This window comes from Bombus vosnesenskii, unplaced genomic scaffold (assembly GCF_011952255.1).
Source record: "Bombus vosnesenskii isolate JDL3184/JDL3185 unplaced genomic scaffold, Bvos_JDL3184-5_v1.1 scf7180000013414, whole genome shotgun sequence".
NCBI classification, from domain to species: domain Eukaryota; kingdom Metazoa; phylum Arthropoda; class Insecta; order Hymenoptera; family Apidae; genus Bombus; species Bombus vosnesenskii.
In genome coordinates, this window is record NW_022883034.1 from 34,114 (window position 1) to 45,358 (window position 11,245).

Genomic DNA, 11,245 nt, shown 5'->3' on the forward strand with positions numbered 1-11,245 from the left:
TCCCACTAGCAACTTTCCCTCGAGGGCGGCTAGCATCCTTTTCTAACCACCGATATGGAGATTAACCAATTAGCAGCAATACTTTCTGAACGAAGGCTTTTCTCGACGAATCCGATGATCTCGTATCCTTAGACACACCCCGTTATAGTTTTCCTGTGTGGCATCATCGGGACGGGAAAGGCATTCTCGCTCGCGATCTCATCGATCCAAGAGTAACGCCTTCGCGATCAGTGATTATTCTCAGACTTAGACTTTGTGAGTACGTTCTGTTGTCATCCGCGTTGACCGCGGATTCGTTATTGAGCCCGAGAGCATCGTCACTAGTGTCGCGAGTGCCGAACCGCCGTGATCAATTGTTAAGACTGTAATAATTCTATCATTGTAATAAACTACGCCTGTGTGTACCGTATCAATGGCTAATCCTCGAGAAGATTCATTTGACGCCCACAACCCCATTTCCAATGCCGATCCGACATATATGTGCGTGTAATGGTAAATACGACGGCTTATTTTTATGAGTCACTTGCATTATCAATGGAAGTGAGTGTTATAAATATCGCCTACTTTACAACATGCGTGTATATATATATATTGGTTGATATAAGTGAGAATTATATGTATAGTTATAAATGTTGTTTGTTTACAGGTGGATAGCAAAAGTATTTGGTTTCGTGGGTGGCTTACAGGTGCCTTACAGTTCTACGGTGCGGATTGCTATTCCTTGGACTAAAAAAATTTCTTTCGAGATGAGTCAGATTATTGTAACGATCATGCATGGGAGGATTTTCTGCAGAGATTCAAAATGCTCTCTGGATTCCTCGTGAAACGTCTGGACAACACCTACATGTACTTCCATCCGTCGTTCAGAGAATGGTTGATGAATTCGCCATCCGTTCTGCAGACACATACAAAAATAGTTAATGTATATATATATTATTTATTTTTTTTTTTTTTTTTTTATAAGCTTCGTTCGGACCTGTTCCTTTGTACGAAGACTGTATCCCTGTATATAATATAATATGTATAATATGTTATGATTATGTTAATTGTTATTTATTATATATATATTTTCCTTATCTCTCTCTTTTTTTGTTTGTTTTTTTTTTATTAGTACCTAACATTGCTATTATGATGCTGTATTACATTGCATTGGCTATTATTTGTATGTGCGACGAATTTTTCAACATGGCCGCTCGCGTGTCTCTTTGGTATGGCGTTGGTTTAATGTCAACAGTAACGTGTTGTTGAAATAGCTAATTAATTGTTAATCATTATAATTTTATTTAGTAGTGTTTTGTAATATTGTTTTGTATTTCATGATATTGTCTGTGTCAATACCGTGTGCTACTTTAATGTGATAGCATGGATTGTATTGTTACCGAATTTCAATAGTCATTGTTTTGATTATACGTGACTTGCATTTATGTAAGTCTTGTTTAATTTAGTTAATGTTTTGTGTATTGTGTTACCAGTTATTTTCGTGTAGCATAACTTTATTCCTTTGCACCGAGTTCAGTCATGTCTTGTTGTTAATATTTAGTTAGTCTATCTTGATTAATTTCTAACCTATTTCTGTGTTTATTGACTTTTCTTATTTTCCCTATTAATTTATTATTGCTTGTACTTGCTATTTGTTATTATTTTATGCATGATATGAATTAGTTCCCTTATTAATGATTAAAATTTATTTGTTAGATTAACATTGTCTGTAATTCTTCAGATTCTGCTCTTTCGATGCTGCGTCACTTACCTGGATCGTTCCCACAACATCATCCGATTCTTTGATATGCCTTGGATACTTACTACGGCTGCCTTCTACTACGGCTGCCTTCCATCGTATGTGCGTATGTGCGACCGCTATTGGGCATTACAAAATAACATAACAATACTACGTAGATTAATGCATAACAAAATATCCTTTTACTGCGGTTATATTTATTACTAACTCTCAATTAATCTATCTTGATTATTTTTTAACCGCTTTCTATACTTTATCAGCTATTTTATTTCTTCTTATTAACCTGCGAAATTCATGCATGTACACTTCCTTGTATAGTGATTAATTGTTCACGAGGTAGGTTGCACTTTCACTCTTTTAGTTATTCGTTGAACTAACACGTTTTACGTTCAAACAGTAATTGGAGCACTCATAATAAACCTTTTCTTTTCAAGTTTCCGCTATCTGTGTTATTCAACGAACAGTGCCATGTTTCCACAGTATTGTTATAACATTTAGTACTGTTGTATTTTGCATTAAGGCAATTGAAGTTAATTTGTTCATTTATTTTTCAGCTGGCTGTTGTACATGGTGTTCCGTAAACAGGGAGCCATAACCTATTTTGCACGTAAACCTTCTCGTATGATGATTACTTGTTCACAAGGTAACTTTCACTTTCACTCTTTTAATTATTTATTGAATCAACACGTTTTATATTCAAACAATGATTGGAGTACACATGATAATTTTCTTTTTTTTCTTTTTAGGTGTTCGCTATCTGTATTATTCGACGAACAGTGTCACACCTCCTTTTGATTTATCCACAATATAGTTATAACATTTAGTAACCTTGTATTTTGCACTGAGACGATTGAAACTAATTTATTCACTTATTTTAGGTAGCTGTCGTACATTATGTACCACGAACAACGATCCATAACCTATACTTACACGTACACTTTCTTGTATGTTGATCACTTGTTCACAAGGTAACTTTCACTTTTACTAGTTAATTATTCATTGAGTTAACACGTTTTATATTTAAACAATAATTGAAGCACATATAATAATTTTCCTTTTCTTTTCTTTTATGTTTTCGCTATCTGTGTCATTCGACGAACAGCACTACAACATACACTACTGCACTACGTTGCCCACTGAAATCACTTTATTCATTGTTTATTTCGATTATGCGCTAGTTTTAACTTGTTTAAGTGCACCGTTCGCGGAATCCCTTTTTTACTTCAATCTTGACGTTTTGGTTCTGCAAGATTTCTAGCACTTTGTGTGGTCCAGTATATTGATCGGAGAATTTTCCTTTACTAGGTTCTTTTAGTAAATATATCGAATCTCCTATTTTAAAATCTTGAGGGTTGATTCGTCGATCGTAATATTCCTTTGATCTTAGTTTGGATTTTATCAAATTTTCTCTTGCCATTCGTTGTACGGTGTAAATTTTATTGAACAGATCTTCGAGATATTCTGAGTATGTTGGTTCCATGTTCTCTTCGATTATTACTTCACCAGTAGGTTCTCTGGCTAGATGTCCAAAACTAATTCGTGCGGGGAGAATTTCGTTCCTTTCCTTCATTTTAGTTTTTATTTTGCGCCAAGACGCAAGTTTACTGACATCGATCCAATTATCCAATTGCTTGCTAATAGCATTCAAAATACAAATTTTTGAAAGTGCCGCAGCCATATTAACCCAAAAATATTTTGTATATAGTATAGCGTGATACCATCTATATTTTCCTGGGGGAATCATAAGATCGGCACTACCTACTATGTTACCTACGTCAAATATTAGATGTAGTAACCAATAAAGTATTTTTAATCCAATTATAATCCAATGGCTAGCGTATTCAAGTTTTTATATATATCTTCAACTGGTGATTCCCTATTTTCTCCCTTTTGATTTCTTTGGGCTCGTTGAATTTGCGTTTCTTCAGCTTGAAAATGTTTAGAATCCTTTTCCTTAGTTACCCTTTTTCCTTCTTTATTTACTTTATTCACAACACCTTTATTTTTCTCTACCTTTTCAGGATGAATAGTTTCACTGGAAGTGCTTATTATAATTAAATTATTATTTATTTGTATGGAACGTTTAGGAATATTTTTGGTAGATTTGGAATTATTCTTTGAATTTTTATTACAAACCTTTTTGCTTATAGATTCTGTTTTGGATTTAGGGATAGCTATATTTTTATTTTCTATAGTGTGATCTTCCTTGCAATTTAATGATTTGGCTTTGAGTTCGATAAAGTTTCCTTCTGATGGTTTTATAGAAGTTTTTGAGTGAGATACACTCGCTATCTCTTTTCCTATTATGGTTGAGACATTCACGAAATTCGTGGAGTCTTGCTTTTGTATCTTTGCCAAGTCGAACGTGGAGAGGCAATTCGCACTTCCCAGCGGGTCCAATATCTCTGTGATATTATGCAGTGGATAAGCATTGCCTGTCGTCTCGTCGTTCAATTTCCTAGTTTCTGCTTCGTCTGAAAGTTCTTTGGCACTAATATTATTTATCTTGTTTGGTAACTCAGGAAATTTCTCACTCATGATCCTGTCTATGGCACCGTGCGTCCTCTTATTATTTAACGTGACATTATCCCTTATCACAGCAACGGAATGGTGTTTGCATTGAAAAGTTGATTGGTTGAAATGATCAGCATCTCTCTTTTGATTTAGATCTCTATCGAGGTATTTATTTATGCATTTTTCTTCCCAAATTATTGCTCTTGCTTCTTTTCTAACATTTTCTTCTATTCCCGGGTTGTTTAGATGTTTCCGCGACGGCGGTACAAATCTCCAGTTCTGGCGGTTGTTTCGGTTATAATTATTCGAAAGTGTCGAATGTTGGTATCAAATTCTATTGTTCACTTGTTTTAGTTCTCGTGTTGCTTTCACGGCTTGGCGGTACGCATCGTCCAAGGATTGGTATCCTGTTATCTTTACTCGTAAATACACCTCGTTTGGAAGCCCCTTAACGAAAGCTTCCCTCGTGTCTCGATCTATCCTATCTTGAAATACGGTGCCGTACTCGTACCTTTCCCCGTTCATTATCGCCAGTCTGAGATCTTTGACGCGTCCTATGTAGTCCAAAATATCTTCTCCTGGTCGTTGAAATATTGTAGCTAATTCCCCTTTATATTCGTTAACCGTTTTTCCCGGACCGAACATATCTTTTAATTTATTCCCGAAATCGTTTAAACTTATTACTTCTGTGTCTTCTATGGCGAGAAATGCGTGTCCGCGAAGCTTATTCGTTAATAATTTTACTAACTGAGATTCTTGATGCCTAGGAACCATGTTTCGTGCGCGCTCGCATGCTCTTAAAAATCGAAATACCGAGGGTCGATGTCCGTCGAACACTGGTACTGTCTCTATTGCATCTTTTAACTTAATTGGTTGGGGATTAACTTCTATCGGTATTGTCGCTTGGGAAATTATCGGCGATGATACGGGTGTCTTGATTTCTTTTTTTATTTTCAGTGAACGCACATCGTCTTGTAATTTATTCATTGTTGTACTCATGTCGCGAAAATTCGCATCCCATGCTTTAAGTTTTTCCGACAACATCAAGATCATGTCTTTGTCCAACGATTCTAATTTAGTCGACATTATTTCTTAGGTATATATTTTATCGATAATCGTAACAACTTTAATTCTTTGTGGAGCGAATCGAACCGTTTAAACCAACTTTAATCCTCCGTGAAGCGGATCCCACCGCTGCCACCAAAAATTTAAATCTCTAATGTTACGTATCAATTTGTTTGTTTAAATCGATCAAATCTTAAGTTTAAATTTTACTGAAAAATTTTTTTTTTCGTTTGAGTTTGAATTTAATCTGAAGGGAAATAAACTGAATTGATATTATTGTGTATGTAATACTGATTTAGATTTCTAATTAATACGGTAGTTGCTGCCACCAGAAATAGTCTAAGGACTATTTCAAAATATTTTATTTTTTATTATTTTTTTTCGTTTAATGGGTAGCGTTAACTGACGCTTAATGCAACTGGTGAACGATTTCCACTTTTCGGCTAACCTGCTATGTGCAGGGATATTGGCACGGGAGAGGATTAAAGCTGGGAACAATAAATATTTGTCCTCGTTAAACGGATTTTTATTTGAATGTAGAATTGCTTAGATTATTACCTTTATATATATTTTATTAGCCGGATATATATATTTTAGCGTTGCTGGATTGGATAGGAATGTGAGATTTTTCGTTGTTTTATATAAATTTATTTTTACGTTTGACTTCTTCTTCTCTTTTAATTTCGCTGTAGTAGTTTGCCGTTAGAACCGAAACTCAATTCATTTACTACGATGGATTCTGTTACCATGATTTTCTTGCCTTTTGAGTTTAATAATCGAGGATGATTCTAACGATCCTCTCTGTGTGGGACTCGTGTGATTTCGCAAGCCTTGCCCAAAGACGGGTAATATTTTACCAACAGTGGGAGGAGGAATGCGAAGATCGATGGGTGTTTTCGATAATCGAAAACACCGTTTGCACAAGCCAACACAGCGAACGATCCTTTGGTTAAAGTTTCGAAGGGAAATCGTTCTGCTATTTCTCTCTTACAATCGCATGCAATGATGGCAAGAATATCGGTTAATAGCAATGCCGGTATTGCTCTTAATTTTCGATTGACCCCGACGATGTATTTAATGGTCCTCTCTGTGCGGGACTTGTGTGATTTCGCAAGCCTTGCCCAAAGACGGACAATATTTTGCCAACAATGGGAGGAGGAATGCGAAGATCAGTGGGTGTTTCAGTAGCTGAAAATACGGTTCGCACAAGCCGACACAGCGGACAACTCCTTTGTTTAAAGTTTAAACAATGATTCTATCTTCAAAACCGTTCACGAAAATAAAACGAGATCGATGATAGGAAGTTCTAATTCGATTCTCGAGGGCAACGAGATTATCAGAGAAGAAGGAAATTTTCAAAATTAATTTTCTTACCTTGAGGAGTAGGTGCTGTCTGGTGCCATTACCTCAGCTGCTCCGGTGGTCGTCGAAGTTTTTGTTGGGTTTATTACTTGAACTCGAATATAGTTTACTATCAACTTTTACTTTATTTATCTATTTCGATACAGACTGAACAATTTACTAACTGGATTAATACCGCAATTACAATGCGCGTTTCTGTCTAAGCGATGAAATGAGGACTTCAAAGATAAAATCTTTCTTTTACTTAGTCGCGGTTCTCTTTTCTTGACCGAAAAACTAAAGACCCCGAAACGCAAAATACTATACAAAATTTCTAAACGCAATGATGAGCGCAATAACGAACGTAGTAACAATGAACACAAAATATAATGAGCACAAGAATAATGAACGGTAATAACAATGATCACTATAATAATGAACGCAAGGATAATAAACGTAATACGAATGATCCGTAATAACAATGAACACAAAATATAATGAGCGTAATAAGAATGTTCACCAGAATAATAATGAGCGCTGCTCTCTATGTTGCTTCGCTTATTTATAATGCCATCCCCCACGGGGTGGTGGTCCACTGGGGGTACGCTTCCGTGGGAATCGGGATGTTGCAGTTTGGGTTTCTTGGAATCGTACGTGACAAAATGTAAATTCCGTATTTCGACTTAGTTTTTATCGGTCCTGTGCTTCTGCTGAGCTAGCGTCTAGGAGGCTTGAAGCATTCCATGCTGATCTAGTCTTTTCCGCGAGAAACTTCTATGTTTTGTACCGTGGGAATTACCCGTGTTTCTTCGGCGCGTGCAGGGGCCGGCGGCTGCAGCATCATTATCACCTCGATGTTTGCTCGGGCAACACGCGCAATTCCGCTGCTCTCCCACAACAAGGACCTCCTTCTTCGAGTTATTTTTCGTAAGTTTGGATATTCGCATATTATGGTTGTTTTTGCGATTTTAATGTTTTTTCCTTTTTTGTTGTTTCCCTAGGCTTCGGTGATCGTCGTTCGAATAATGTTTGCGGAGGCATTTCCATCAGAGGTTCCTTATTATTATTATTTTTTAGATGTATTTTGTTTTATATACAATATTTATATATATATATATTTTATATGTTTTATATATATATATATATATATGTAGTATCGTGGACGAAAGGCCTAAGAAATATCGGGCGAACTATAAACAATGTCGCCAGAAAGTCGAAGCACCGACAGGCCCAACAATGTATCGTCGGTCTTTCGGTCGAATAGGTTACGCAAAAAGGGCCTACGTGACTTTGACTACGAGCGGTTGCGGAGCACGTGCGTGGTGGGGCTAAGAAAAAGACAAAGGAACGATGAGTCAGTCGAAAAACAGAGGGTGATTAGAAAAGCAGAGTGCGAGTCGAGCGGAGACAGAGGTTGCGAGTGGCGTTGCCGAGAGAGTGTGGATTGCGCTGTTTTCTGTGCGTTTGGCGTGAATAGTTCAGGTTGAACAACAATCGTCTTTTTCTGTCTGATTAACATCTCTATTGTCCACTCTTTGTAAACACATTATATCACGATATTACATATATATGTCGGAGCGGACATTAGAATTAGGGTTAGGGGCGTGAAACGAATCTTCGTTTGGGTTACGCGTCGTCGTTACGCAATAGAGAAGACATTGACTAGTGCAAATACGATTATTATAGAACCGGACAAGTAACCGCGGTAGTTAGGTACTCGAGAAACTAATGACAATGATCCTAGGTTCAATAACGAATCCGCGGTCGACGGGGTGATAGATGAACGTACTCACAAAATCTAAGTCGGACGCGTAATATTCACTGGTCGTAAAGAGTTACTCCTTTCATCAGTGAGATCGCGAGCGAGAGAATGCCTTTCCCGTCCCGATGATGCCACAGAGGAAAACTATAATGGGGTGTGTCCAAGGACACGAGATCATCGGATTCGTCGAGAAAAGCCTTCGTTCAGAAAGTAAGGGAAATTAGCGTTGCTGCTAATTGGTCAATCTCCATATCGGTGGTTAGAAAAAGGTGTTAGCCGTCCTCGAGGGAAAGTTGCTAGTGGGAGACGCCGCTCGTTGAAAAACAGGTCTCCCCTATCTTCCCGTAGTTGGGACAAAGACTGTTTGTCTGTTTGAAGGACTTTAGTTAACTAAATCTTAAGATTTATAACGGGCCCTCGGGCTAGCCGAACATGTACTGCGGAGACGCATCGACATCTGGCAATCATCTTACTCGAAGAATAGGGTCTGCGTGTGACGAGCCACGGGACAGAAACCGTTGGAATGTTTACTGTCGCGTGTCGCCACGAATATTTCTTTTAAGGAGAGCTATAGAATTACTCCATACCTTTGTTAGACAAAGCGTTCATCCCGTGACCGCGGCTACGTTCGGCGACTGACTGTCGCCTCGAGCCCAAGCTCATTATCACAATTCTCGAATAATTACAATTGGATTGAATAACTACAATAGTTTAGTTACAGTTATAGTAGACTTTAGATTGCAATGTTGCGGGGCTATCCAAAGGTACCGGTGTCCTTTCATCTCCGACATATAGATATACATGTATATGTGACGAAATATACTAAAGCAATATTGACCCTTTGTCGCTGAAAGTATCAAACTACAAAACTTCCTTTCAAATTTTCAGAATAAGGAAATCAGGATCATGATAAATAATTGGAACATACTTAAAAATAATATATCTTCTCTATAAGATAATGAATACATTGGTTCATTTAATTTTTATGGATATTCAAACGCTTCTGTGAAATAAAACGTCAAGATTATAGAGTATAAAATTCATAGCTATGAAATAACTAAAACTCTGATGTATTATTAAAAATATACGTTAGGTTGTATGTAGTGATACATACAAAGATTACATGTACAAACCCATAATTAACATAATGCTACCGCAACCATTCTGCAATCTACCTTGCCCAAAACACTCCTCCAGTCACCTCCAAACTCTTCAATTCTCTCCACCTAACCACCCACAAACCATTCACAAACATGCAATTCTCGACAAAAGAAGAACTTATCGTCAGTTGTCCTTAACATCTCGTTCATTCATATGGTCCCTATCCCCCTATTTCCTCCCACTGCGATGATCGCACTACATTTTTCCACGTCTCTATTCTATTCTCTGGATGATCTGAATTCTCGAGCAGTCGAGTGACGATTGATCTGTACAATTGATCGATTTCTTTTCACTACAGACATGCAAGAAATTCCGTGTTGGAAAGCGATGTTGCGAGTTCGAGTGCCTGGACCACCTGAAGACCGGAACTGGTATAGTTTATGTCGTTGATGATAATAATTCCTCCACGACTCAGCAACAAGAGCTACTCTGGGTGATGAGCTTAATGGTGCTGTTGCGGCTATTTTAAGTTTTCAACAAGGATCCAGATGGCGCCGTTGACGAAATTCTTTCATTATAAACGTCAACGATCAACATCAGCCATCAGGGAACGAAGAAGGTACGCTGTAACGTGTCTGAGTATACCTCGAGGAGTACATACAGTTATGTAATGAAGATTCGTATGTGAGTGTTTGTTTTCTTATTTCTTTCCCCTTTGTTTCATTTGAATGGATTTTTGTACTCAAAGAGCGAGGTAAGATTACGTCAGATACGTTTTTACATATGCTAAAAAAATGGAAAATGATGATGATGAATCAATGACACGTAGAAAATTATAATCTATTGTATTGTTGTTATCTAATGGTGTTGTAGTTGACTGTATGGTGGATGTATCTAATGGTGTTGTAGTTGACTGTATGGTGGATGTATCTAATGGTGTTGTAGTTGACTGTATGTTGTTCAATATTGCTATGAAACTCTTCTGATTCATTGTCACTTATACGAAGAATGGAAGTATACGAAATTGATAAAATTATTAATAATATTTACGAAGAGAAAGTAAACTGTTGGATATATGACAAAATAATTCTATTTTAAATAAGAGACTGGTCAGCGTGGTTATTTTGTTTACAAAATCAAACGAATTTAATGAATGTAATGGTAGGGAAGTAACTATAAGTGGCTGTTAAACTATTTTTATGCTTGAAAAGTAATTCGCAAAGTAATGTAAAGCAGTACTACTGAGTTGTACATAACCTCTTTCAGAATTTGTTCTTAACCTTTTGCTTCATAACTTCCTTAATTACACTCTTCAAACTTATTGACTACTTCGATGTTGTTACGAACAGAAACTGATAAAATATTAATCTTAAATATAGATTGAAATGAAAGCTTGTCAGGTAAATATATATATATGTACTACTTACTCAAACTATGGATCACATAACCTGTACAAAAAAAAAAAAAATTATTGTACACTATAAAGCAAGAGGTTAAATCTTTAATCTGTTAAGAATTAAATTTTTTATTGTAACTGCGAAAATTATAACAGTACCAAGCGAAGCAAGTACGGAATATATGCGGAATATGAATCGCTCAACGAACCAAAGAGCGGCTCAGTGACAAAATTAGTAAAGTAAAGACCACAAATATTACAACATTATATTCTACCACAAAATAATTCTCTATACAAAAAAGGTACAGAACGAATCGATTTTTCACAA

At 36.7% G+C, this 11,245-nt stretch overlaps 1 protein-coding gene and 1 long non-coding RNA gene across 5 annotated transcripts; one reads left to right on the forward strand and one right to left on the reverse strand.

Moving 5' to 3' along the window:
- Window positions 1-611: 611 nt before the first annotated feature.
- LOC117237933 lies at window positions 612-1,027 on the reverse strand. Its single transcript, XR_004494086.1, has 2 exons — window positions 977-1,027; window positions 612-895 (listed from the first exon to the last, which is right to left on the reverse strand). It is a non-coding gene; the product is annotated as an uncharacterized LOC117237933 (long non-coding RNA).
- Window positions 1,028-1,086: 59 nt separating this feature from the next.
- On the forward strand, window positions 1,087-9,984 carry LOC117237932. Of its 4 annotated transcripts, XM_033502376.1 has the most exons (5): window positions 1,087-1,233; window positions 1,721-1,836; window positions 2,293-2,381; window positions 2,617-2,706; window positions 9,880-9,984. In XM_033502376.1, exons 1-4 carry the CDS (start codon window positions 1,129-1,131, stop codon window positions 2,655-2,657), a joined length of 351 nt encoding a protein of 116 aa, XP_033358267.1. In that variant the 5' UTR covers window positions 1,087-1,128; the 3' UTR covers window positions 2,658-2,706; window positions 9,880-9,984. The 4 variants fall into 4 exon arrangements, 3 of the variants coding, with proteins under 3 accessions (XP_033358267.1, XP_033358264.1, XP_033358265.1); XM_033502373.1 differs by lacking the exon at window positions 2,617-2,706; XM_033502374.1 differs by lacking the exons at window positions 2,617-2,706; window positions 9,880-9,984 and adding an exon at window positions 2,485-2,565.
- The last annotated feature ends 1,261 nt before the right edge of the window (window positions 9,985-11,245 follow it).

Excerpts from the sequence above, each read along its gene's own strand:
- LOC117237932 (XM_033502373.1), top strand. The coding sequence starts at position 1,129 with ATGATGCTGTATTACATTGCATTGGCTATTATTTGTATGTGCGACGAA. Across the intron at positions 1,234-1,720 it reads GCGTTGGTTTAATGTCAACA|ATTCTGCTCTTTCGATGCTG; the intron begins GTAACGTGTTGT and ends GTAATTCTTCAG. Across the intron at positions 2,382-9,879 it reads GATGATTACTTGTTCACAAG|ACATGCAAGAAATTCCGTGT; the intron begins GTAACTTTCACT and ends TTTTCACTACAG.